Source organism: Dunckerocampus dactyliophorus, chromosome 12 (assembly GCF_027744805.1).
Source record: "Dunckerocampus dactyliophorus isolate RoL2022-P2 chromosome 12, RoL_Ddac_1.1, whole genome shotgun sequence".
Lineage (NCBI taxonomy): Eukaryota > Metazoa > Chordata > Actinopteri > Syngnathiformes > Syngnathidae > Dunckerocampus > Dunckerocampus dactyliophorus.
This window is the reverse complement of record NC_072830.1, coordinates 18,756,449-18,783,757: the sequence shown is the minus strand read 5'-3', so window position 1 is coordinate 18,783,757 and position 27,309 is coordinate 18,756,449. Positions and strand designations below refer to the sequence as shown.

At 40.1% G+C, this 27,309-nt stretch overlaps 1 protein-coding gene across 2 annotated transcripts in view; it reads right to left on the bottom strand.

Moving 5' to 3' along the window:
* sorl1 (sortilin-related receptor, L(DLR class) A repeats containing) overlaps window positions 1-27,309 on the bottom strand; it is a 76,471-nt gene that overhangs the window by 22,471 nt on the left and 26,691 nt on the right. For both annotated transcript variants that reach the window (XM_054793893.1, XM_054793894.1), the window contains exons 7-26: window positions 23,030-23,131; window positions 22,306-22,475; window positions 21,922-22,114; window positions 20,370-20,487; window positions 12,778-12,851; window positions 11,747-11,835; window positions 10,374-10,552; window positions 9,999-10,185; window positions 9,402-9,530; window positions 8,799-8,884; window positions 6,957-7,129; window positions 6,685-6,816; window positions 5,382-5,473; window positions 4,878-5,124; window positions 4,657-4,795; window positions 4,188-4,361; window positions 3,948-4,061; window positions 3,017-3,139; window positions 783-902; window positions 533-658 (exon numbers count right to left, since the gene is read on the bottom strand). In XM_054793893.1, coding sequence (XP_054649868.1) covers window positions 533-658; window positions 783-902; window positions 3,017-3,139; window positions 3,948-4,061; window positions 4,188-4,361; window positions 4,657-4,795; window positions 4,878-5,124; window positions 5,382-5,473; window positions 6,685-6,816; window positions 6,957-7,129; window positions 8,799-8,884; window positions 9,402-9,530; window positions 9,999-10,185; window positions 10,374-10,552; window positions 11,747-11,835; window positions 12,778-12,851; window positions 20,370-20,487; window positions 21,922-22,114; window positions 22,306-22,475; window positions 23,030-23,131 — 2,767 coding nt within the window. The remainder of the gene's footprint in view (window positions 1-532; window positions 659-782; window positions 903-3,016; window positions 3,140-3,947; window positions 4,062-4,187; window positions 4,362-4,656; window positions 4,796-4,877; window positions 5,125-5,381; window positions 5,474-6,684; window positions 6,817-6,956; window positions 7,130-8,798; window positions 8,885-9,401; window positions 9,531-9,998; window positions 10,186-10,373; window positions 10,553-11,746; window positions 11,836-12,777; window positions 12,852-20,369; window positions 20,488-21,921; window positions 22,115-22,305; window positions 22,476-23,029; window positions 23,132-27,309) is intronic.

The following is a 27,309-nucleotide window of genomic DNA, read 5'->3' as shown; positions in this document are numbered from 1 at the left end:
CATTAAATCTTCATTTATCCCATTCATTAGTCACTTACAGTATATGTGTGCATGTATGTATTCAATTAGAGTACGTTTCGGTTTGAGTCTGACCTTCTGGAAAGGATTAATGACACTAACCAAGGTTCCACTTACACCCACCCTCTCTTTGCCACAAAGCTTGCTGGGTAGCCTGGAGGATACGGTCTCCCAACACTCTCTCAGGGTTTGTCGTATTTTGTCTGTGTTTTTGTTTGATTGCGAAACAAGTCAATGTCGTCATACGTGAAGTAAACAATGGGAGACCTCAGATACTTTTGAGATTCAATGTTTGGGGAAGAGTCGCCGCTGGACCACCCAGCATGTATACGGTACGTGTAAATAAGTGTTGCGAGTTGTTGTTCGGGCTTAGTTGTTGGCTACACCTTTTTAAGGCGCACTGTCATTTTAAATGTTTTTAGCGTTCATATACATTCAAACGTTACTTTTTAAAACGGCCACTTCTACAGTAAGCAGTGTGCATGTGATGCGTTCAAGTGCTTCCACTTGTTACCACAGTAATGAGGGTCTTCGTCTGAGTTGTCCTGGCAGTCATTGTCGCCGTCGCAGGTCCAGCGCTGTGGTATGCAGTGCCCTGTGTGGCACTGGAAACTACTGGATTCACATGTATGCTGGCCCACTGGAAACAAACACCATTGGGAGATCTTTTGAATGTGACAACACAATTTTATACGTATATAAAGCCGTGATTTGGCAAGATATTAAAGACTGATGTTATCCTCCTTTTCTTTAAAAACACTTACCTGTGCAGTTAGTCTCGTCTGACCAGTCTTTACAGTCATTGTCTCCATCACATCGCCAGGCCTCACGGATGCAGACACCCCGTGCACATGTAAACTCCCCAGCACCGCACTGGTGAGACTCTTGAGACATAAAACAGCGCTGTTAGTCCACTAAGGCCATGTCGAATGCCGCACGAACGGGGGTGGTATTTAAAAAAAATCTCATCCTCATTCAGACAAAAACACATTCAACTGTCATGTGCATTTTGGACAATCAAAAACCTAAAAAAGCAACAGCAATTCTTTCCCCCTTAGACCAACATAAATAATGGTAATGGGTAATGGTTTAATTTTATTTGAACATGCGTACAAGTTAAATGGAATACATCACATAGTACAATTTGCAGTTCCACATGTCCAGAAGGAGTAGGAAGGAGTAAATCTTATTTAATGTGGTCCTGATCCTCGTAATGTTTTAATTTTAATTTGATGTACAGAATATTGCTTGTACACAGATTGGGTTTTTTTTTTTTTGGCCCGCAGCACATTTTAAAGTTATAATTAAACAAAGAAACATGAAAAAGCGAGCAGAAATTGGCGAAACAGAGCCTAATAATAATAATAATATACTTTGTCACCTGTAACACAATGCCGAGATGCATAATGCGTTATGCATAATTTATTAGCATATCTATGTTGGATTGGTTTTAGTCCTTTTAGAAAATTCTAAATATGTTCATCGCCCCCGCATCCTTTGATTTTTGGTGGAAAAAGTTTGGACACCCCTGTATTAGACCTACTATGCCGTACATTATCTTTAACATTAGAGTTCATTTACACAGAACCCGGAAAACCATCCATCCATCCATCCATAACTTAATTAGTCAATAATGTAATCACACCTTTTCTGCTGTGGGCCCTATCCTTTCAGGGGCTTTTAAAATCATACTGGATCGCAGTGGGGCACTGCAGCAACATTTGTTTGATAAAATACTCCATAAATCTCAAGTTGTGTCAGGGTAAATCTGTATTCTCTCATCTTGGCCAAAACACTTGGATTCCACAGCGTCCACCCACAACTGCACCTAATAAGTTGTGAATGATCAGGACTCGAAGGTCATCATTTTAAACATACAGTCGTCCCTCCCATCACGGTTAAGCGGTTCCAGGCCCAACCATGGTCCTTATTTATAAATCAAATATGTATTAATAGTTAGAGCATATAAAATTTGTATGACACAAGCCCTGTTTTAGCCATCCACACGCAAACACTGAAGTCGGAAATTTGAAAAATATTCACCCTGTCCGTAATTTTCCAAAAGCGTAATTTTTGAGGACAAATACCTATGCTTGCGTGTGGACAAAAGGCCAAAATGCATCAAAAATGTTCTGTTAAAATATCGGTGTTCATGTAGACATAGGCTAAAGCAGTGTTTTCGAACCTTTGTTGAGGCAGGGCACATATTTACATTGCAAAACATTATTTACTAAGTTATATCCAAAGGACTTCATTAATGCATTGAAGAATAAAGACAAAATCACAAATTACATTATATTTATATATTTTTTCATCATCATTATTATTATTAATTACTTGTTTTGTTTTATCATTTTTGTTTTTTGTTTTGGTGGTGTTATTTGTCATATTTGTTGGTTGATTTATTGTGAATTGGATATGTGTGTATTTTCATTGATGGAAAAAAAAGCAATGTTAAAGAATTAGCTAAAATCCAATACATGTAAATCCATTGCAATGAAGTAAAAAAAAAAAACAAAAATGGTGTATGGTTGGCAACACAGATTAATTATTACTGTGGTCATTTAATTGTTCTGATAGTCACTATACGTGACTGACATAGATAGATCAACAAATATACATTAAATCATCTTTTTCTGACCAATTAAGGGAAATTGAATAGTTTCCCGTAGTACACCTCGTGATCTCTCATGACACACAAATGCGCAAATGAGTATTTGGGAATCACTATACTAGTTCTCATAAAATCGCCAAAGTCTAGTGCATACATTATACATAATTTACTAATTTACATTACAGTAAACAAGCATTTTGTGCAAAATCCTACATGTATGAATATGTCATACTCCGTGTGCAATTTGACTCTTGGAAACTTGTATGCTTCCTGCTCTCCGTTTTGTTGCATTTCGCTGGTTTCAGTTTTGAGTTCAGTCTGAACAGTACAGATAAATAGATATCAGTTTCTCAATACTAAACATCTACGAGCATAAAAACATACCACATTGCTCTTCGTCACTGTTGTCGCCACAGTCGTCTTCATGGTCACACATGAAGGCCAAGGGAATGCAGGAACCAGAGGAGACGCATCGAAACTGGTTGGTCGGGTCACAAGTCGTTGTGGCTGAAAACACCCACAAGCACATACAAGAAATAACATCCTTCTAAAGTGTAAGTCAGAAGTAAATTAACACCTCATACATAGAACTCATGAAGAACATATAAAAGACAGTAATAAAAAATATAAAATGTCAGTCATAAAAACGAGAACAACTCCTTACTTTATCCCTTTTGTCTTGCACACTGGTAGGGGCGTTGCAAGGGAGGGAGAGAGGCTTACTGGGAGGAGGGCATCTCCATAATGAGACCACTACACTGCTTAGTTATCTCTGTCCATTTCATAGGAGCAGATCCTTTCACATGTTCAACGACGCCATCTTTATTTTTCATGATGGTCACGGCGTTTGAGCGGCTTGGACCGGGTATGTAGATAATGTTGATAGCCTTTCCTCCACTTTCTGAGCATTTTATGACATCTAATTTCACTTCGCTTTTCACTTTCACTTTACTTTTCTTTAGCGCACTGCGATCAGAACAGTGTGCGTCACGCTTGGGAGACATAACGAAAGGAAAGAGATAACTAAAAAGAAAAAAGCGACATCCTTCCTCAGTGTAGCAAAGCTCGACCATGTAGTCTTCCATTTGCGTGGCGAGCATGCAACTAGTCTCTTTCTTTTTGTATGGTATCAATAATTTTTTGAGTGCGTCATAACTCGAAATGTTGCAAGATGTTTTTTTTAGGAGTAAGTAAGTCATATGCATTTAAGTGCAAGTATACATTTAAGTATGCCTCATCATTCTAATTAATTAATATTATTAATATATTGGATGGATGTTTGGGGGGACTGGGAAGGAAATGTAAATGTACTTACGGCACTCCTGTTCATCACTCATGTCTCCGCAGTCGTTGTCGCTGTCACACTTCCAAATATTACTGATGCAACGGCCATTTTTGCAGCGGTACTGGTTTGGAGAACAGCTAAGTACTGATCAGGAGAAGAACCACATGCTACCAGTAACTAACAGAGCAGACATAACATTCCTAAATGCAGACATAATCAGGTCAATTGCAGCGCGGGATGGGAAGTATGCATCGTGTGCTTAGGTCTCACCGGTCTTAACACAGGTGGTGTTTTGAAGCCGGTATCCACTGGGACACTGGCATTGCAAGTGCCCCTCTGATGTGGTCGTAGTTGGGGTACCTTCTGGGCAAATGCAGGTGTGCCTATGGCCAGGCTGAGGCAGACACAACAGGCTACATGGCTGGTCAGCACAGGCATTATGACCTGGTTCAAGACACATGGTGGATTTTTTGACTTTTTTTAACAGTGGTACATGTGTGCTGTACATTTTACCTGTATTATGACGTATTTATAAATTATTACAGACTTGGTAAATGTGAGGTGTTTTCTGCAGAAAAAAATGGCTATGTTTGGATAAAAAATAAATAAAAATATACACTTTTTTTTTTTTATGCGATGAGATCCACTGTTTTTAATAATGTGGAATCTTTTACGATACAGAATTATTACTGCTAACATTTCTTTGTGTTCCAGTGTGCAACTCTGCTGTGTTTCTCACCTCTCGTCTTGCCATTATAAAAAATCTTAAGGTCCATAACCCCGGTCAGTCTGCCAATAATTTGCTCATTACTCTGAGCACCAGTTTTGGGAGCTTTAAAAATCCCCATTCTGGACCAGTCGTCCCAATACAAGTCATTCTGAAAACAAAAGTTAAAAAAATTGTTTAATTCAGTCATATATTGACTAAAAATGAGTTGTTCCGTGTTGAAATGTGCTCACCTTGAAGACGGCAATGGCGTAAGGATGGGGCAACCCCTCAATGAGAAGGCTCCGCTGGCCGCCATTGAAGTCAGCCCTTTCGATGCGGTCACTGAAAGCTTCAGTCCAGTAGAGCCAGTGATCATCAGCTGTGATCCCATTGGGCCAGCGGACCCCTTCTGACGCGATGGAGGAAACATTGGTTCCATCCATGTTGCTTCGGTAAATACCTGCAGCTGTGTCTCCCCAGTCGGTCCAGAACATCAGACTAAGGGATGAAAAAGTATTAAATTGTTGCAACAAGGCCAGTACTGCCAAGCTAGCGATGGCTCAATACAACTTTTTCATGTCAGATACCACAAAGTTGTACTGTATATCTGCTGATACGGATACCAATCGGCTACTTTTTTTCTCCTTTCTTATTACAGAAATAGATTTGTTTGAATGTACTTGCTTAATCTAAAAAAACACTATGTGTATGTGTGTGCGTGTGCACACGTGTGTTTTTGTGTGTAAGGAATGTACCCTTCTTCAGGTAGTAGAACAAGAGCTCGTGGATGTTCCAGGATGGAGGCGTTAAGAAGGGTGTGACGCCAGTCCCCGTCAGGATTGGCAACCTTCAACATACATAAACCGAGAATTAAACCTTGGTAACACGCGTTTGTGCTTTATATCAAGTAGGATTTCAAAACATAATTATCTTTTTACTTCTGTAAAATTGTATAAAAACAGCCTATCCTCCCTGAAGTGATAAAAAAGTACTATAACTATACTATACTACTACAGTGGTACCTCTACTTACGAATGTCTCTACACACGAATTTTTCAGGTTACGAAGTACCAGAACGGGAAAATATTGTCTCTAGTTACGAAGGCGTTTCAGGATACAAAGTCAAAAATACAGTACAGTACGCGCTGCTATTCGCCGCTCCCAGAGTTTCCCAAACGTAAACAAACTTGTAGCTGCTCTGCCATTGGCTATCGCCTAAAATCTACCTGGCAACCCGGTGCGTATGCGTGTATCCCAGCATGCTCTTCGTGTCCCCGTCCCGCTCTGTAAACAGTCTATGGTACCACTACGAACAGCTATCATTCACAATGGACCCCAAGAAAGACATGCAGAAAAGTGGACAAGGAGAAAAGAAGAGGAAAAGACTTTTTCTGGCCATAGAAACAAAGCAAGAGAAAATAGAAAGGTATGAAAAGGGGATTGTCGGACGGATTGTCAAAAGCCGGCAAAAGCAGACGTCATTGGATCAGTTTTTCAAGAAACGCGAGGCAAAAACACTGCTGGACCAGTAAACAAAGAGGCCAAAAAGTGACAGTTAAAAGGTAAATGAATATTTTTATTATTTCCTTTATTCTTTGTTTTTTTACATTATGAGCCTCTCGTTTTATGTTTATTTTGCGGTAATCTAATTTTAACATGTATTTGTTTCATGTTCTGATGCTCTTTTATGATTTATTAAAAAAAATATCATACTTTTGCGGGGCTTGGAACGGATTAGCGCATTTACATTCAAAAGGCGTCTCTACTTACGAAGGTTTCAGGTTACGAAGCTCCTCCCAGAACGAATTAAATTCGTAAGTAGAGGTACCACTGTATAATACTATGACAAAACGATATCACATCCAAACTGTGGCCCATGGGCCATTTGCAGGCACAACAGCTTGTTTTGTATTGGCCTCTGGCATGCTTCACTGATATTGTTTTGTTCGGCGGTCCTTGAATGCACCATAGTTGCTGTGAGATGCAAAACTGAAGGTTCAAAGCTTGTGAAAAAAGTAGTGGCTAATAGTCTGGAATTTACAGTATATAAATGAATACCTCAATTTTCTGCGCCCCAGCATCAACCCAGTAAAGCAATCTGCTGATGGGGTCAAACGCCAAGGCCTCCACCTCCATCAGGCCTTCCTTTACTATAATCTCCTGACCTGTGCTGCCATTCAGACAGAGACGCTGCAACAGATAGAGAAATGGTCAATCTCAAAGCTCTCACATTTGCAAGCCTGCCACTTGTTTCTTACAGGCTCCTCTCAGCCCTCGTCCTCTATGATTATTGAGAGTTCAACAATATCCCAGAGGAATTATTCGCTAACCTGTATGGTATCCAGCAAGATGTCAGCCCAGTAGAGACAGTTCCTGTCATAGTCGAAGTCCAGAGCCACAGCCTCCTTTAGACCGAGTAGCGGGAGGGCTTGGTCAGCGCCAGTGGCCAGCTCATAGCGATGGATGGAGTTCCTCAGAGCATACAACATGAACTCATTACTCTCTGGAAGAACAGGAAGCACATACTTGAAATTTCAACATACACTTCATGGACAAACGAGTGATACACTCCAAATCAAAGGAAAACTGCACATTATGGGGGATTTTGCCCATCATCCACAATCCTTATATGAGACATGAACACACGTCTTTCCCTTTTCTGTGCGTTCTAAAGGGAAAAAACAGTTAGCATGAGGGAGCTAACAATGCATGTAATGGGACACACCTATTTTGACTATAAAGCCCTCTAAAAAATGCTGTGACCATGCTTTAACAAGCAGTCATGATAACATGTAATATTTACAGGGTTTTGACATATTTTGATCATTTTAAATATTACCAAACCTTCTTTCCTGGCCGCATTGTTTTCATCGAGCCCATAGATAGGAACTAATGCTACTTCCGTCAACTACAGCAGCATAGAAAGGGCATGCCTGTTTGCAAATATTATTTTCTCTCTTTGAACACAATTGGATTGTTGATCTGCAGAAGCAAGGCCTTTTGCAGTGCGCCATTGCTGCTGAGGTTGGACGCAGTAAGAAATTTGAAGCTTCTTCAAAGATCCTGAGGGTAAAGCAACAAAAAAGTCAAGTGGTAGACCCAAAAAAACATCACCAACCCCGTGCCGGAGGATCCAATTGGCTGTCTGTCAAGACACTGGATGATACTCTGCTCAAATTAAGGTTTCTACTGATATTATAAAAGGTTTTCGTAATCGTTTTTAACTTTAATGTAAGTGTGCCATCATTATTCTTGCTAATCGGTCAATAAAATACAGAGAAATGTCATACGGGAGGTACTTGCAGTACTCGCTTCATCCTGAAGGTTTGGGGACAGGTGTGAGCTGGAAGGTGCTTGTCACTGCTGTCCTTCCATAGAGAGGAAAAGCCAGGATTTTTTTTTTTTTTTGGAGCAGCACCAGCCAGAGAACAGCAAGTCAAATGCAAAAGATATTTTTATGCTCTGCTGAATGAATGAATGAATGGATTTGACAGCCAAAATGGAGGACAGCCAAACTCAACAGAAGAGAAGGAAGGGATAGGGTGTATGTGCTTCATATACAGATGAAAAGTAAGACCGCAAAATAAAAACATAAATAAAAGGGACTAAGAAGTATTTGAAAAGTGAAATATTCTCTTCTGTTTCATGTTATCCTCTTACCTGAATTAACATAAGAAAAACTCCAAAGCAGCCAGTGCCTCACCAGCCATGAACGTCACCGCACATCACTGGTGTTATCTACGTGTTGCGAGCTAAGTTGCCGTGTGATGGTGTTTGTTGACAAGTTAGTCACTTGGTTGAAACGTGATTCTGGAGGGAATCCTTGATGCGGCTCAGCCTCACCCAGCCTCTACCTCCAGTGACCTCTGGTTGAGCTGAGTTTCACACCCCGATATAAACGGACTGATTATTCACGGAAATGACCCCCTTGGATCTCACATTTTATCGACCAATTATGTCGACGTTCACTTAAGCAGGCACTTTTTAGTACTACAGGACACGACGCATCAGAACATGATGAGTTGATCGACTTAAGACAGGTTGTCGACCGAAACGGGTTCCTTAACACCATAGTAGACCATCAGCCATCATACACAGTGTGGTTAAGTGTTAACTATTAGGATATCCACTGTTCCGGAAGTCATTATCACGTGTGATAAGATGCAAGTTACCTCCAACAGGACAAGGCAGCATCTCTCCATCCAGTCTGGCTTCCACATCTCCTCCACTGCAACTATCACCTGGTACTTTTCTGTATCTGCAGCAGGAAATAGAACAGCCATTTTCATTCATCTGACACTTGGTGGTGCTCTCATCAAAGTGATGAAATGAGATACTGACTTGAGGCTATGGACTTAATGGTTGGGTAGGTTTTTATTTTCTATGTGTGTATTTGAGCTCAATGTGAAAACTGACAGCATTTGTTACGGTATTATCGTTGCAAGGCAACATTATAATAGTGCAGATAAGGCTTGACAAAACCTGAGGGCTGAGGCCAGCAATGAAGTCATACCCCTCACTACTCGGGTTGGTTTGATCCGAGCAGCATGGGGACATAAGTATCCCACCTATAGAGGGCGCCCATCTCTCACACGTATATAAGTTTTTTTGTTCTTTGTCCCTCATCCTTGCAGCGCCCTCTTGAGAATGCCACCCTGGGCAATTGCCCACGTGGCCCGTAGCTAGAACCGCCATTTGTTACACCTCTAAAATTGACACACATCAATTCCTGGTTGCAGTTGTGCACTGTAAAGCCTAAAAAAGCAGCAGCTCACCCTTTGCTACGGCGGTAAGTGGTGCCGGCAGGACACGGTACAGGAGGAGCGTAAAGGTCACCGAAGAACTCAGGATCAGGCAAACACACTTGCAGAGAAAAGTCTTCACTCAGCTTGAAGCCGTAGTCACTGCAAGGAGGAAGTGGAGGAGTAGTGAACCCTGCCTCGTTTTCAGAACACTAGAAGAACGGCTAAAATGCTCCCAGACTAACAGTCAAAATGCTAGTACCTAGCAAGATAACACTAAAAACGCAAAAGCGCTGAGGCAGACCTATAATTAATTTACATCATGCTATGTGCCATTTCAAATGCAAAGGGTAAAATGCTAAGAGGTAGCAAAATGGCGCTAAAGACCGAAAGCACTGTGGCAGATCTATAGTGAATTTACCTCCTGCCATATAGGAGAATGGCTAAAATGCTACCATGCTAACAGTTGGCATCAGTCACAAAATAGTTAGTATTTGCACAATAATTATAAACATACATTTTTTTCCTCTCTCTGGCATTAACACAATAAACCAGGTACACAACGAATATATTTATGCATTTCAAAGTGTTGGAATTGTGGTCGTGTTTCATTTATGCAGGGACGCTAACCATTCAAAGTCCTGGCGGGAGCAGGAGCAGTTCGACATGGTGACGGGCCGGTCAAAGTCCTCGCCATTGAAACATGTGGCGTGAGGCGTCCTTCTCTTAAATGTTATCTCTCGGCCCAAGAGACACTCGTTACCATGTTCATCTGATGGCGACCAGTGCTTATAGTCCGCCTCAGAACAAGGAACACCTGAAGGAACACAACAAACGCATATAATGTTATTATAGCTTGTCTAGGTATAATTTGTAATTAGTTGTAATGATTAAATAATTCAACAATATGGACAAATGCATATGAGAAGCAAATCTATAAACAGCCGTTACTCATCGCTCATAATATCTCATGTAAGTCACGTACTCCATCGCTATCCAACCTACCCAGAACATCGGCGGTGTTGACCTGCAGGATGAGCCAGCTGTGCTTCTGGTGGGCGTAGGACCCAAAGATGGTGAAGATAGTGCTTTTCTCGCCAGGCTCGGTCAGCAACTGGTAAATATACACCTCTCTGTCCGAGAACTGAAAGTCAGTCCACGTCTCGCCCTCGTTGGTGCTGAACCTGCATGGACATTGTGATACTTCAAGTCACCTTATCTGTGGAAAGTCCTTTCATTTTCATTCCGATTTTTGGTGATTTCAGACTTCTAAAACCATGCGCCGTCACGGGGGTAGGCTGGAGCCTTTCCCAGCTGACTACGGGCGAGAGGCGGGGTACAGGGCACATATAGACAAACAACCTTTCACACCTATGGACAAGCTAACAAACCATTGGAATGTGGGAGTATCCGGAGAAAACCCACGCGCACACAGGGAGAGCATGCAAACTCCACACAGATACGCCAAGTGGAGATTCGAACCCAGATCTTCCGGATCTCCTGATTGTGTGGACAACATGCTAACCACTAGGCCAGCGTCATACGTAGTATTGTGGTCACAAGGCATCGGTAATGTTACATTGAAGAGACATTATCTTATTTACACTCCTATTATTCTTCTTTTACAACACATTGCTGAACTGTAATGCGCAGGCTACGTATAGGATCACTGCCGGGACACAAGAGATGGTCAAAAAAACTTTTTTCATTTTTGGAAAAAGTTGCCCATTTGTGGGTTTTCTCTCCGAAAATAGACTGTTTTTCTCTCAGAAAACACATGCTTGTTCCTGCCCAAAAGCCTTTTTACTATTTTGTAAAAAGGCTTAAAAAAAGAACGTGATATATATTTTAAAAACAAAGCTTTGTGTTATTATTTGTTATTAATATTAATATTTTAGCTTTTTCTCATTCCATTATGCCTTTTGCTCGGTTTAGTCCCATTTTTGCTGGGGTTTCTTTTGGTTTCATTTTATTTCTCTAATGTGTCGCAGGCCAATAACAAACGAGGAACGAGCTGCAAATGGCCCCTGGGCCGCACTTTGGACACCCCTGCTTTTATAGCTCTCGGTCAGGGTTCAGCGCATGACGTGACGTCAACTCTGTGAGCAACCACAACTCTCATCGCCTATTTAGCTTGTTAACTTCCTCTGTAGCCAGATGGTACAATGGTAATTAAAGAGAGAAGAGGAGTGTTATTGCAGCTAGAACTAATGGATGCATTACAACTTACAACTGTCATTTTTATTGCAAATGTTGATCGAAAATCAGAGAAGGCATTTGTGGAGGTGTGCTGTCCGCCCTCTGGATGAGTTATATATAACACAGGAAATAATGTACTACAAGTCGTCCAATCACAGGCACACTCAAATTGAACTTACTTGAGGTGCGTGGTGACTCCACCTTGAGCGATAGCCACGAGGATACCCCCGTGGTCTCCCCATGTGTAGAAATGAGGGCCTGCAAGTGCCTAAAAAAACAAGAACAGCTCAATAAAAACATGCTTTGTTACCAACTGGTTATGGAAAAGGAACAGCCCTTTATATTGCAATAACCAAGATCTGCTGAATATTCAAATATCATTCGGCTTCAGCTGAATGTAACACAAAAATACAAAAACATAAAGGAAAAGTAAAGAAGCCAATGACTGTACTTGACACTATCGAACTTTGTCTTCGTTTCAGTGGAAGTCATTTTTTTCTCGTGTTTCCATAGGGTGTTTTATACTGTTATCTCGCAGTTATCCCTGTTGTCAAACAGAGCCGCTGCAGTAAAAGTACAATTTTGACGCTTAATTTGCATCGCATGGGGAGTCACTGTGTGCAAGTTTTAATGCAGCGTAACTAAACAGTTGTTATGTTGTTGTTTCACGCTGCTTAGCGATAACGATGACGTGAACAATACTATCACATATGTCAACATAAACTGACATAAACGGGCTGAATTGTCATCAAAATGATTTTTATGTCAACATTGACTTAAGTGGGCACTTTTAATAATGGAATAATAATAGAATCATTAAGAATAAGAACACGGTGGACCATGTCTTGATGAGTTAGTCGACATAGATGGGTTGTTGACATAAGTGGGTTGCACTGTATAACAGTATGGCTTACTGAAACTTCTTTTGTGCTGCAAAGTTTGTCCTTACATAACACTTAAAGAATTACCACAGCAATGACAGGGACACCATCTGTCCTCTGTGAAAGCTAGTGCATCATTGGATACATTTTAAAGTTATTAGTTATTTTACAACACAATTATCACCTGAAGCAAAATCGTAATTCAGCGCTGCAGAAAACTGCTTGAAGAAGTGCATCTACTATATATTGTCGCTCAAAGCTGCTTGTAATTTTGTTAGGAGAAGTTGTGTGTGTGTTTTTTTGTGTCACCTGTGTCAGATTTCACTCACCTCCCTCCATCGGGCTCCAGCGCTACTCGACACATACACATTGGCTTTCCTGGCCAAGTTCCTGCCAACAGAACCTACAATAGGAGGAGAACAAACATCAGCAACCCACAACAACACGCCTCCCTCCACACACTCAGTCTCTTTATTTTCTATTGAACGAATTGTTTTTGTTATGCTGCGTAGAAAATATGGAGTGTTACTTTTTTGTCAGTGCTGGGCAAATTACTTGAAAAAAGTAATAAGTTATAGTTACTTACCAAAATAAATAATTGAATTAGTAACACAACTACACCTTCATATATGTGTTTAGTTATCAGGGAAAGTTAATATTGCGCAATTTAAAAAATAAAAACCTTCAAATATATCGAAGAATTAGGATTGAGCTTTATAGTGGCATGTGCCTTTGAGAGATGGCTGCACTCTTGACTTGCAATTCTCCCACAAAACGCCAGGGGGCAGTGTTTTCCTATGAGCGCGCGACAACTCTCTTCCATTCATTTGCAAGCCCTTCGACAGCCCTATTCAAGTCTGTCCTTGGTAACGACTGCAGCGACATCCAGGTAGTTGAAACAGATATCAGCGCATTATAAAACAATACATTTCACTGACAGTAACAGTAATGTTTGAAATAGTCATTAATTACATTACCCATAACTGGAAAACTATAACATTGTTCATAACGTCTTGAAAGTAATCCCCGTCTCCCATCTATGTAGTCATCAGTGGTTGACCGTGTAGTTCTTTGTTAACTAAAGCAGTTATGCCACAAGTCTCGGCTTTTCTTTTGATCACGGCTGCAAAATAACCCGCAATGGAGCCGAACAAAGTTGCAAGTGGCAGCACTTTGATAAAGAAGGAAAAGGCTTCTTGAGACGTCATCTGTACTTCTGTGAAGAAGGTGTCGGACGTTTCGCTCCTCCTACTGCTGATTGAGGACCACTAGAATTGTCCCTGCGATGTTGATAAACATTTATACGTTTATCAACATCGCAGGGACAATTCTAGTGGTCCTCAATCAGCAGTACATCTACACCTTAAAGCAACCAATCACTCTTTTGAGGACAGTGAGGTAAAGATTTTGGCCAAAGAAAACAGATGGTTTGAAAGAGGAGTAAAGGAAGCTATTTTTGTCAAACAACAGAACCCATCATTGAATCGGAATGGTGGTTTGAGGTTTAATTTGGACCCTGTGTTCAGCAGGTTACTGAGACCAAAACCCACAGCTCTTAGTCTTGCAAATGAGGTGAAGCCAGGGCCGAGCCAGAACAATAGATGCTAACGAGCCAGTATCAGAGTCGTTCATACCCAATTCAGGGAGCGACACTTCCCTTTTATCGGAGGTGTTAATAGCAGGATAGAATTATACCACTACTCCGCCCAGGCTTAGTGTAAGGAACCAATAGTAGGAGGGTGTTGGCACACCAATTCCGCCCACTCTTACTGTATTTAAGGCCTAAGCTACCAGCACTTATTAGTTCGCTGACGAAGCTCTTTGGATGAGGAGCGAAACGTCCGACACCTTCTTCACAGAAGTACAGATGACGTCTCAAGAAGCCTTTTCCTCGATGGACAACTCCTGTACGACTGAGAGCCTACACAGACGCTTTGATAAAGAAGGTGAAAAACACTACTAAATTCAAGAAATAACTGTAACAAAATACGAAAGAGCGGATCTCGCTGCCACATGGATGTCTTTGTCAACAATCAAGTCTTCAGTCAAGATAAAAATGACATTAAATGTTCATTTATCCCTTTCATTCATCATTTATATGTATTTTGAAGTGTTTTCTGCATTTAAACTATAATTGTGAAACTAGAAAAACGTGTTTTGTGTCAATATTGTTTCTGTTTTTGTCTTTCTGGAACAGATTAATTGGATTTACACTATTTCTTATGATTAGAGTATGTTTCGGTTACAGTTGGACCTTCTGCGGGTGGGAAGGGGGAGTTGGACCTTTTGGAGTGGATTAATGACGCTAACCAAGGTTCCCCTGTATTATTAACTTGTACAGTTTACTATGTTATAAATGACTTAAGAAGTGATATACAATACAGTGGTATGTAGGTTTGGATTTTTTTTCTCCCTTAATAATACAAAGTTTTATTTAAAAACTGTATTTTGTGTTCAGCTGTGTTGTCATTGACTAATTTTGAAATGCGTTTGATGATTTGCAACATTTATGTGCGACAACCATGCAAAATAAGAAATCAGGAAGGGGGCAAACACTTTTTCACACCACTCATAACTGAAGATGAGGTGGTGAAGATAAATAAAAGATGCACAAATATGTCATTACTTTCAAGAATTCACGAAAAAGATGAGGTCTGTTGAGGCCGTTGACAGAATAATCATTTGACAAACACAAACAACCCCAGCAGAAGCGGTTTAACCAGTCGACCTGTGTCACCTTACACGGCTTGTGCAGCATGAGGTTGCCAAGGTGACACACCCTCCATCGAGGGTGTTGTATTGCAAGTTTTTATTTATTTTTATTTTTTTCTAATTTAACTATATTTAATTATATGCTGAGGCATTCTCAGCATATAATGAGTTCTACTGGTTTCCACCCATCCATCCATTTTCTATACCGCTTCTCCTCTTTAGGCTCGCGGGGGCATGCTGGAAGTCGCCCGAAGTCCCAGGTGACTTCGGGCGACAGGCGGGGTACACCCTGAACTGGTCGCCAGCAAATCGCATACAACTATAGACAAACAATCATTCACACTCACATTCATACCTATGGACAATTTAGAGTCTGCAATTAACTTAACATGCATGTTTTTGGATGTGGGAGGAAACCGGAATACCCGGAGAAAACCCACGCACGGGGAGAACATGCAAACTCCACACAGAATCGAACCAAGGTCTTCCCGATCTCCAGACTGTTACTGTGTTGGCCAACATGCTAACCACTCGACCACCGTGCGGCCCGTTCTACTGTTTCAGTGTTTTACTGTTCAGGTCTGATCATGTTTAACTTGGATGAACGTTGTAAAATTAACAACATAAAAATACGAACCAAACTATATCATCACCAAAGTACTATTGTTGTTGTATTTACGTGGATATTTATGAGGAAAATCCTGGGATGGGGACATAAAAGTTCCAACAGTTCATAATTCTATACAATTCTGTACTGTCGTCTAGGAGCGGTTCTCATTTTATGGTTACTACGGGCTCCCATAAATGATTTATACTGTGCAAAAAAAAAAACAACAACAGAGGACTAGTTAAGTGTGCGTGGCAGAAGAATACATAGTTGGAAAGACACGTAATCGTACTTCCTCAGTGACGTACAATTTCACTTTTGTTCTTTTTAGACACCTTTTTGCCCTTGATGTCTCCTAGGCATGGAGCAGACTCTTCATCAAAGACAAGAAAAGTGAAAGTGAAAAGTGGAGTGAAATCATAAAATGCTCAGAAAGTGAAGAAAAGCCGCACGCTTGGCCTCTCGAGTGTCACAACCACCATGAAAGATACAGATGGCATTCTCCCAGTAACCCCGTCTCTCCCTCCTTTGCAACGCCCCTTCCAGTGTGCAAGACAACTACAGGGATAAAGTCAGGAGTTGTTCTCTTTTTTTTTTAAATTACTGTTTCATATAATTTTCTACTGTACTTAATTCTATTTATTACTGTATTTTATATGTCCTTTGTGTGTTCTGTGTACAGTGTGAGTGGCTTAGGTGTTAATTTAGGTATAATTTAGGTGTAACTCCCGATTTGTACTAAAACTCTACTTACAATGCAGTAGTAGAAACAGAACTCGTACATAATCCGAGGACGCAGCAATACAATGATGGTAGTTGTGATGGTGCACAAGAAGGTGGTTATGTGCATGTTTATTCGGGATGTTTCGTATGTAAACATGCCATTGCTGAGTGTGTTTGCACAGACGGCCTGGAACCATTTATGTGTTTGACCTCTGGAGTGCCTGCTGGGCGATGCAGCAGTAATTAGCCCATCTGTCTGAGAGCGATAACGAAGCGAATGGTGCTGGCAACTGCCACTCTCTCTCCTGCACTCCCTCCCTTTTTCCTCATCATAAGCGTTATGTCGAAGAAATTTAATTAGAGGGACTGTCTGTATGAAGCAGACACCAGAGAGCACTCATTGGAGACAGCACTTAAATTCCGCTTCACTCTGATGGACAGACAGTCCTACAAAATATTGTGCATTGCTGTCACTCGCCGATTTCATAAAAAGAGAAAAAAGTTCCAAACACCTTGAAGTGGGCAGCCACATTTCCTGTTTTAGGCAATACAGGAAATGAATATTTACTACTATGAGACAGCTTGATTTGTTGGGTTGTGTTGCAGGTTTCCTGCACTTTATCTTTCATATCACAGAAAGGAAGTTGCTCAACAATAACAAAATGGCAGGGAGGTCAACTTTTAAACAATCCTATTGAGAGTCTCTTCCTTTCTTTCTTTGACTGAGAGGTTTATTGAGAACAGTAATTTGGGCTTTTTTTTTAATTTAATTTTTTTTTACTTATTTTGCAATATGACTTTATTTTGCTCAAACAACTGGATGTAATAAGGGGGAAAATAATTGTATTATATTGTTGTAGTTATACAGTATGTTGTTAAATTCTTCACAAAGAATAAAATATTTGCCTAAAATCGGTGTCCTGTATTATTATTATTATTATCATTATCATTATTGTTATTATCGACAAATTAAGAGAAAACTCACCAAATGATTTAAAGATCTTGAAAAATGTAAACTGAAAAGTACCGGTATCAATATCGACAATATTGGCCGTATCGTTGCTTGATATCAAATCGATACCACAATGTACAGTATCGCCAACCCCTACAGAGAGGATGTGGCAAAAACTACTGCTCTATAATATTGTAGTAGGAGATATATATATATATATATATATATATATATATACACACACACATACACATATATATACAGTAGATGCTTTTCCCAAAAATAATTAAGAGAATTGAGACACCCAAATAAACCTTTATTTTTGACACTCTAACCACTCTAAGTGTGCATGTGGGCTTCCCAGCACGCTTTGCGGGTTATAAATGAGTATAAATTAGTATTGTTTGCATGTATAATAGAGTGTAAGCATCTATTCCATACCCGCATAGTCTGAGTGTTATTTTTGGTTTTTCCACCTCAAAGAAAAAGACTAAACCCTCAGATAAACAAATAAACATGGTAGCTGTGCACCTTAGTTCGAAGCAGTTCACATAGCACAGCCCTCCGCCACTGTTCTATCAGTCCAAAGTATGTGGCCGTCGGCTTGCTCGATAGCATTGTCCGGTACTCTGCTTTTAGTCATGTCTCAGTGAAAATTATGATGTTGCAGTCCAAAAGTCTCTTGCTGTGGGTGATGTGGAGTCGTATTCACTAAAGACCGCACATTAGCAAGGAAAATGCTCGGTAAGGAGAGTCTGTGCTCGCATTCCTCTGCGCCTTCCTCGACTTTGTTCTCGACAGAGCTTGTGAGCACTTCTGCCACGCCGGGTGGTGTGTGTGGACTACGGTACTCTATGGAGCTCTGGGACGAGTCGACGATCGGTCATAAAAAAAACGTTGGTACTACAAAATCCAATATCCAAAAGCTCTTGTCGATCTCTTGAAGACGATAAATCAGACCCGATATGAGCTAAATACCTTCAAAACTGCAAATCTGGTAGAGACGCTGGGCTTTGCTGCGTGTACGCACCGTCATCTTGCATAAGTATAGGTCTTCTGTTAAAGACACACGTCATTTCCAATTCTTGATTAACACAAATTAGGCTCTATTTCTATCAAATTAGGCTATTTATAACAAAAACAAATACATTCTAGTGTATGTAAAAATGTATGCTCAGCTTGTAGTCAAGCCACATATAGTCAAAATGGTACAATCTTGATCACATCACATTTTCCCATGATTTGACTGTGAGATTGACAGTCGCATCAGACTCCTCCGAATTCAACTGTCGACTATTCTAAGACCCCCCTAAAGGAAGGCGTTTGTTTTGATGACCTCTCGTTTGCTTGTGTTGTGTGAACATGGGTGTCAATGGCAAGCTATTTCAATGTAAATACACAGCCCGTCCTAAAGCAAATTGAAGTTTGCGACCGGGGCTGTACAAAATTCAGAATTTAATTGAGAATGACCTCTAAATTCCAATTTAGTTCTTGAATTTTAATTTGAATTAGAAATGCAGTCGCAAACAGGAAGTAGAATTGCAATTATAATTTGAATATCAGGAATTGAAATTCCATGAAATGTAAAGAAATTCATGATGCATAATTAAAGGGTATGTAACAATGAAGCTTTACAGTATATATTTATAACGTGAATTACATAAAAATATTATTGTATGGACTTTATGTGCACAATACTTAATTGTAGTAGACTGTTAAGTATAGTAATTATTTTTGAAAACCTACTCTGATAAAACAGATCATTAAAATTGTAAAAACTTTCAAATTGTTGGATAGGAAGATGGAACAGCACTTCATCTCCCAGAATACCTTGGTACACGGTACTACTACAACAGGGGTTAACTTATTTTTACACTGGTATGACAATTAAGTATGATTTTTTAAAATGACAGGAAGCTTTTGTAAATTTTTTTTAGATTTTCCTATTAACAATATTTAATTCAGGGGGGTTCAAAGTTTTTATTGGCCCACGGCACACTGTAAAAAAATATAATAATAATAATAATAATAATAATAATAATAATAATAATAATAATAATAATAATAATAATAATAATGGGGGAAAATAGAGCAAAAAGGCACAATGAAAATAGGATGTGAAATGCTGATGCTAATAGCTAACAACAACACAATGCTTTGTATTAGTCAATTTACATATAATAATTTTTTTTAGCCTTTTTACAAAATTTTAAAATATATATAAAAATATCAAAGTGGACCCCCACGTCCTTTGATTTTCAGTATGCGGCCCTCGGTGGAAAAAACTTTGGACACCCCTGATTTTAATTATTTTTACACTTTTTACAGAGGGTTGTCACAAGATCTCGTGTCACAAGATCTCGTGAGATTAAATCTTGAGAGGATTTCTCATTCCGAAAGAAAATGGTCTCGTAGAGCACTAGGCCTGGGACGATAACTGCTTCATCCAAGTCTTTAAAATGGCTGTCCAAACATCTGGGGTACACTACTGAAATAAATTAATGATAATTATAAATAATTGAAGTCTAAAGCTGGTTTATACTTTGACTTCTCATAAATTGCTAAACTTTCCAACATTAAGGAGTATGCTTAATGTTAGTGACTGTTAGTGTCATTTGGAGGAAAAACGTATATTAAAAGTACCTCATTCTCACTGATATGTAATTAGAATGAATTTCTCTGAATTGCATTTAATTAAATTCCATTGCCTGTAATTCAAATTCAAATTAAATTCAACACACTTTGGAGTGGAGTCAATTCAAATTCAAATTCAAATTCATCCATTGAACTGAATTGTATTCTGAAATGATGAAATTTGCACAGGCCTGTTTGCTACTGCCTACTTTTTGTACAGCTCAAACTTTACACTTATATAATAATTTTCTGTGGTTTGGAACCACTGATTTATGCAATAAAAACAAATATACCTGTGGCCATGATGAGTCCCGGTGCAGACTCTTTGGATAAAATGGGTGTCCTCCTCAGCTGGATGTTTAATAGTTGGCTCCAGCGCTGGGCCAGATGGAGAGAGCAACCTTTGCTGAGCTGAAGAGGACAAAAAGAGAGGAGACTGAGATGACAGCTCTTTAAATGGAGCTCATTCTGCCCCAGCCGACATTGCTATTTTGTTATCTGCTTACAAGGTCAATAACGTTCAGGTTTGTTTTTGAAATACTGTAAATATGGATCTTTCTTCACAGTCTTCATGTACAGATGACTTGAAAATGATCCTTCTTAAAATGGAACATGCCCCAGCACAGAAAAATGATGTAAAAGTGCATCAACGTTGACATATACAGTATGTGATGAGTATCATAAGTAGTGCAACTGCACTGGACATAGTTGTAATGCAATAAACGCACACTTTAGGGATGTTCCGATCAGGGTTTTATGCTGCCAATTTCGATACCAATACATATCGATCACTGACAATACCGATCACATGAATTAACTGTAAATTTTAAATTTATTTATGTTGAGTAGTATTGGCCACGGGAGCCATACAAGGAGGAAAAGTTAAGACAATTCCAAAAAATAAGTTATTATTAAAAAGGCTGGGCCCTGAGGTGACTTTTTTTCCCCATGGGACCCAGAATTCCTGGCTGCACCCCTGCTCTTAGCTATATGCTCTGAAAAAAGGAACCATAAAAATCACCTTCATTTAAACAAAAACACATTTGACTTACTTTTTCAAGAGAACATATGTCACTCGAATACTTAGGATGAGATGCCTTCTTTAATGGGACTTCCTATGTGAGAGTACATTTTCTGATGAAGCTCTGGCAGGGCTACGTCTGTAAAACATTTCCTTCCAGGTAGCAGGAGTGGGGCTCCAAGTGAGAGAGCAGTCGACAGTACCCGGTGTCTTCCACCGCTGAGAAAGGCTGGCTATCTAGTCTGATGAATTCAATTATTTTGGGGGTTATTTGCTTAGCTTTCTGACTGTCACACACATACGGGCAAGTGTTGTCCAGCACTGGCTGCCATTTGACCGTTGCTGCACCTTGAGCATCCAAAACTTACCAAACTCAAGTGTGTCAAGTGTTTGTCCTTCAAATGCCGTATTCAATCAAAGCTTTTTAACATGCTACCCCTGCAAGATATTTTTGTGGCATGTGCTTCAGGATGCAAACTTTCTCAAATGGTATATAAATTCCACACGGCAGACATGTTTGTTTGGCTTGCCGTCAAAAGGTGTAGGAAAGTGTGGAGGGTGGCCCTCCCCCAAGACATTACAGCGTGACACCACACTACACACAGGGGTCTCTACAGGCTGCAACAGAATGATCTGCTTTTGTGATCGGAATTGAAAGGCAATGATCGCCATATGCCAATTACATACTTTTCCACAGAAATCATGCAATAATGATCAGTGGCCAATAGATTGGATACGCTTTGGTGTGTCCCAAGACTTTTGACATAAGTAGCAATGTATGATGCAGCGTAATCTAAAAAATGTGGCCAGGCAAAGGTCTGTACCTGGCAGTCCACAGTTCCTCCCAGGCTGTCGGCCGTGGGTGGCTGAAGCAACTCCCACGTCCCTCCCTTGTCGAAAGTGATGACCGATCGCATGTTGTCCTCAGTGACGGACCCGTTGATAAGAGTGGCGATGAAGACTCCTCGGAGCCCCTCCACGCGGTGCAGGTCCGCAAATGGCTCATTAGCAAAGTATCTGAAACAAAGACATTCATGCATTACAGTGGAATCAACAAAACGTTGGACTGTTTCAGATGTGTGCGCATGTGGAGGTGTGCAGAGGAGTTCCTTTCACAAAAGGGTAACCTGAACAGAACTTAAAAGATCATTTTAATCTGTGTGTGTGTGTGTGTGTGTGTGTGTGTGTGTGTGTGTGTGTACACATACCTGATGAGTGTGTTACTTCCAGAGCCTTCTGGACTGTAATATAGAACATTCTCCAATGACAGTGAAAAGGAGACACCTTGTGTGTCTGAGATGTACAGGTGTGTGACATTGTTCAAATGGTTCACACACACAAACACTTGGTCCTCAGAGGCATCAGCAATGTAGTACTCCTGTTTGCAGAAGGAAGAAAAAAACCCTTATCCAAACGCATTGTGGGACAAGGCGAGCTGTCACACATTTATGCACAAAGGGGAAACTTCGAGCACAGCATTAAATACAGGTGGTCCTTGGGTTTTGTGGTTACAAATTAAAAACTCAAGTCCATAAAAACGTAGTCCATGAATACTCGACTCACTCGAGAGCTAGTTACGGCAGGCGCAGCAGATGAATACAAGCCTCGCCTCGCCACAAATGAACACAGTGTGTGTCTCATTCGCAGCTACACGTAGTGCATAACATCGCTTATTAATTAACTTTGTAAATACGGCAAGGACAAGAAAAGCCATCACCATAGAAGTGAAAATGAACATCATAAAAGAGAGGAGAAACACCCACTAATATTCAACTCCACTGTCTTGACCATCATTAAGGATAAAGATATTATCCTTGAGCATGTTAAAGCAACTGCTCCTATTGGAACGGCACTCGTTCGCAAGCTGAGGACCACCTGTATTATTAGAACTGTATAGAAACATCATTTACTCGTTCATAGAAAAAGACTCACTGTGATTGGATGGCGTGTCCTAAATTGGGCGGCTTTCATTGGTTGGCGGTTGTAAGAGACCCAGAGCTGAACAGATGAAGGTTCATGGCTGCCAAGCAGTTTCTGAAAAAGCAAAGGTGGAGCTAGAACTATAAGAGAAGGGATGTTTCTTATCAACATCCTAATTATGTCTGCTAAGCCAGCTATCTTGCCTGGGTTTACTAAAGGAGACTTAAACTTGAAAGCCTATTCCTTTTCGAATTACATTTATCTTAAAAATGTAAGCGTGTAACCAAACCCGCCCCTGCACATGCCCGAGGATCAAACCACGGTCCACAAATGAGAGTCGAGCAGCATTAGCCGACGAGCTAAAAGCCCGTGCTGTCAGCTTGTCGTCAACAACTTGAGCTTTATGGGAGTCGCCACAGTTTTAAGGGCACATGCACAACGGCATGCGCGCGTACACTTGCACACAGATAAGACCGCCACCTTGAAAAAACTATATTGGGATGTTCACCATGTAAATCTACTAATGAAAGGTTTACACATATATAAAAGCTTTATTGTCATTGTAGTTAAGACGCAGAGGAAAACAGTATAAAATATGAAAATACAAGAACCAAAATAAAAATTTGCACACAAACTGGTTCAAAAATCCTTTAATATCGCTCAATCTCCTCACGTCTCTTTCCGAAGTCACAAATGCGGGTGCACACAATGGCTAATTTCGACTTCGATTTTGGTTGTGCCGGCAACCACTTATGTCAACGTCAGACAGCCAGTCCGAAGGGCATCGACATAAACAAGTTCCACTGTAGTACTTTTTATACTGAAAATACGATACAATTTTCCCTGGCTACTTTGCGCTTCGAATTTCACAGTTTCACTCTATTTTTGGACAAATCTATTAATAAATCATGGCAGTAAAAAATATTCATATTTAAGCAAATGTTACGTATTTTATGCCTAAAGTAAGCATTTTCAAGCAGCAAAATGACTAAATGACCTAAAATACAAATATAAGCCATTCAAAAGACGCAATCAAAGACATTGATTAAATGTAGTATTCTACACTGGTCACTCGGTGTCAGTCGTGTTACTGTAACGTTCGGTGATCGCCAGAACAACAGGCTTTTGTTGCAGGTTTGAATTATCTCACAACAGGCACAATAATAATAACAACCCCAAATAAAAACATTGGCTACTTTTGGGGCCGTTACCCAAGGAAAGCTGAAATTCAGCTCTGAACCCCCGACATCACTTCCTGTCCGCTTCTCTTTCAGGTCCCTTTAGGGAACACATTATCCAGCACATTATCGTAACACACACGTCTTATTTATATCAAGTCTTATTTATATCTAAAATGTCTTCTCTACTCTTATTTTGTCTACTATATTGGGTACTACAAGTATAAAGGTGACTACAGGGGTGTTATTTCAAGTATAGAGGGCTCTAATAATGTTAAAAGCTGTATTTAGAAGGTCATAAACAGGTTTTCCATGCTCTATGAAAATATTCCATTTATAAATAAGGACTCACTTATCACAGTCGGGTCTGTAACCAATCAACCATGATAAACGACGGATTACTGTAGTTTAGATCAACATAATGAATATGTATAAAGTGGTCATCAACGGGGCTTGGTTTCCATTGACTCCTACGTAACCCAAACCCTGGTGTACGCACATGCAAACTGAAAATTCTAAAGAAAAAAAGCCATAAAATAACCCCTTATAACACCTACCATGCACACAATATCCTAGTGTGAGTCACCATCTAATATTTACTATCACACTGGACAAATCATTCACAGTAGCCCTCTCTTTCCACTCAACTGTTAAAACACTACATCAACAGCATGCTGTGAGCCCACACTCGACTGACAGTAAATCTGTCCATGAAAAACAAAGACAAGAGAAGCGAGCCAAATCATATTCACCATCTGTTCCACTATCTGTCTGTTTGCTGCCTCACTCTGCGTTCTAATCCAGGAACACCCAAGACTGTCAATGCACTTGTGCTATAGCTGTTGCACTTCAGATCAGTTTAATGTACATCAGACACCCCAAATGTGGACCAATTTGGAGTTCAACCAAGTTTTCCGGAATACCATGCCTCAAAATCATCATGTGTAACGTCATGCTAAATGTGTGAGAGCCATTCAGTGAGAAAGTAACCTTCATTTTACATTTTTTTTCTAGTTTTTGGCGATGCCACCACAGAAGCGATGGCAAAGAGGAAAAGTGTGACAACGACACACAGAACTGTAAAGGGAGGCATCTGGTTTCTATCATTAGATAAAATATCAATGAAATATACGTTTGTTTATGTTAATAATATAAATATGTTGCCTATTTCACTACCACCAGTGTTGAGTTAAACCATTAAACAGTATTGTATGGCACAAATTTCAGCAACTATTTTATTATATCTTCTCAAGGGACAATACCATATAAATGAAACTTGCATCTAACGTAGAGTGGTCAGTGTACCTCACAATTTTATGATACAGTGGTTTACTTTTCTTTCTCGGAACCTCAGTTAACGCACGCATCTTGTCGTGTTATTAATACACTGCGTGAGTCTAACTGTCAGCAGCCTATAGCTTGCTAACTCGCGGAAAGTACTGCTTTCAGCTCCGTCACCCGTCCACGATGTCATCAGTGGTTGACGCTGTTGTACTTTGCTAACAACACAGTTACGTCACAAGTCTCAAAAATGTTAACACAAAACACATTTTTATAGTTTTACAATTATAGGCTTACATGCATAAAACAATTCCAAATGAATATGAATGACAAATGAAAGGGATAAATGAACATTTAACGGTACTTTTAACGTTACAGTGAACAAATTAACAAACCCTCCGGTTTCACTACCCTTACAACTCATTTCTCAAAGAGACAGTGTGGTAGCAAGATCAACATGGACACCTCCTTCGTGTTTTCCTATGAGTTATTTCTAAAATTCACTGGTGTTTCTCACATTCTTAATCAAAATGCTGGCACTTGGAACTCTCTTTGGCTCCATTTTAGGTTATTTTGTAGCCGTGATCAAAAGAAAAGCAGAGACTGGAGGTGAGAAGAGATAACCCATTGCAAAATGCGAAGGTGGCGTCCGTGTTGATCTCGCTGCTGTGTCTTTGACAAGAATGACGTGTTCAATGAAGGTAAAAGTAACGTTAAATGTTAAATGAAATATCCCTTTCTTTTCATCATTTATATATATTTATATGCACTTACATTTTTCTGCATGTAAAACTATACCATCATTTCCAGACTGGAATATAAACCTCACCCACTAAATTTAAAGAGAAAAAAATATTTGTACATACACTATATAGGCTGCACTGGTCAGGTGCCCACATCGTAACATGGGACATTTACTGTAGTACACATTAAGCTGCTACACAGAAATATTTTTTTAAACTTCTAATTAAATAAATGTTTTTTTTTCAAACAGTGGCGAACAGAACATTCCTACAATTCCCTCTCCACACACGCCGCCAGCCTCTCTCCCACTTTCACTCCCACTGCCACCCCCGCCCTGATGCAAATGCCCTTGAGCCTGTACTGTCCTCCCAAGCACGCAGCAGTCCAGTCCCCCAAAACTCACTGGAGCTACTGTAGTGGACCTCCCAGCACCGCTCCACGCTGCCAAGATCCACCGGCAGACCTGAGCAAAAGCCGCTAGATCAATCCCTTCAACCTGAAAGCCACATCTCACGCACCTATCCACGAGTTCTCCATGATGAGGGCGCATGGGCGCAGCACAAAATGATGAGATGCCGCGAGACCAGAATGCAACCGCAAATTACTTGCATCACTATTTACGCCGCAGGGTTCAAAGCGTGAGAAAAAAAGAGGGGCTTATACACCGGAAATTATGGTAATTGTAAAATTGGAACGGATTAATTGAACTTGCATTGTTTCTTATGGGAAAAATTGATTCGGTTAGAGTACGTTTTGGTTAGTGTCAGACCTTCTAGAATTAATTCATGACACTAACCAATGTTGCGCTGTACTATTTTATACTCTCTTCATTCTTGTAATTTGCTGTAAGACTGCATCGGGTATACCAACACCACAGCATTACAAACCCTCTGGGCAGTTTCTTATTTATGAACTCCTAACTAATGGTTAATAAACATTTGTAAGTAATGTTGTAACAGTCTTTTGCACAAATAATGTCAATAAACAACCATGTTTCACTACTTGAAAATCATTGCCATTGCTGGCTTGTGAGAAACATGCAAGCAAATAGTTCCCGGTCCAATACATTCAATAATTCATGCCTCGTTA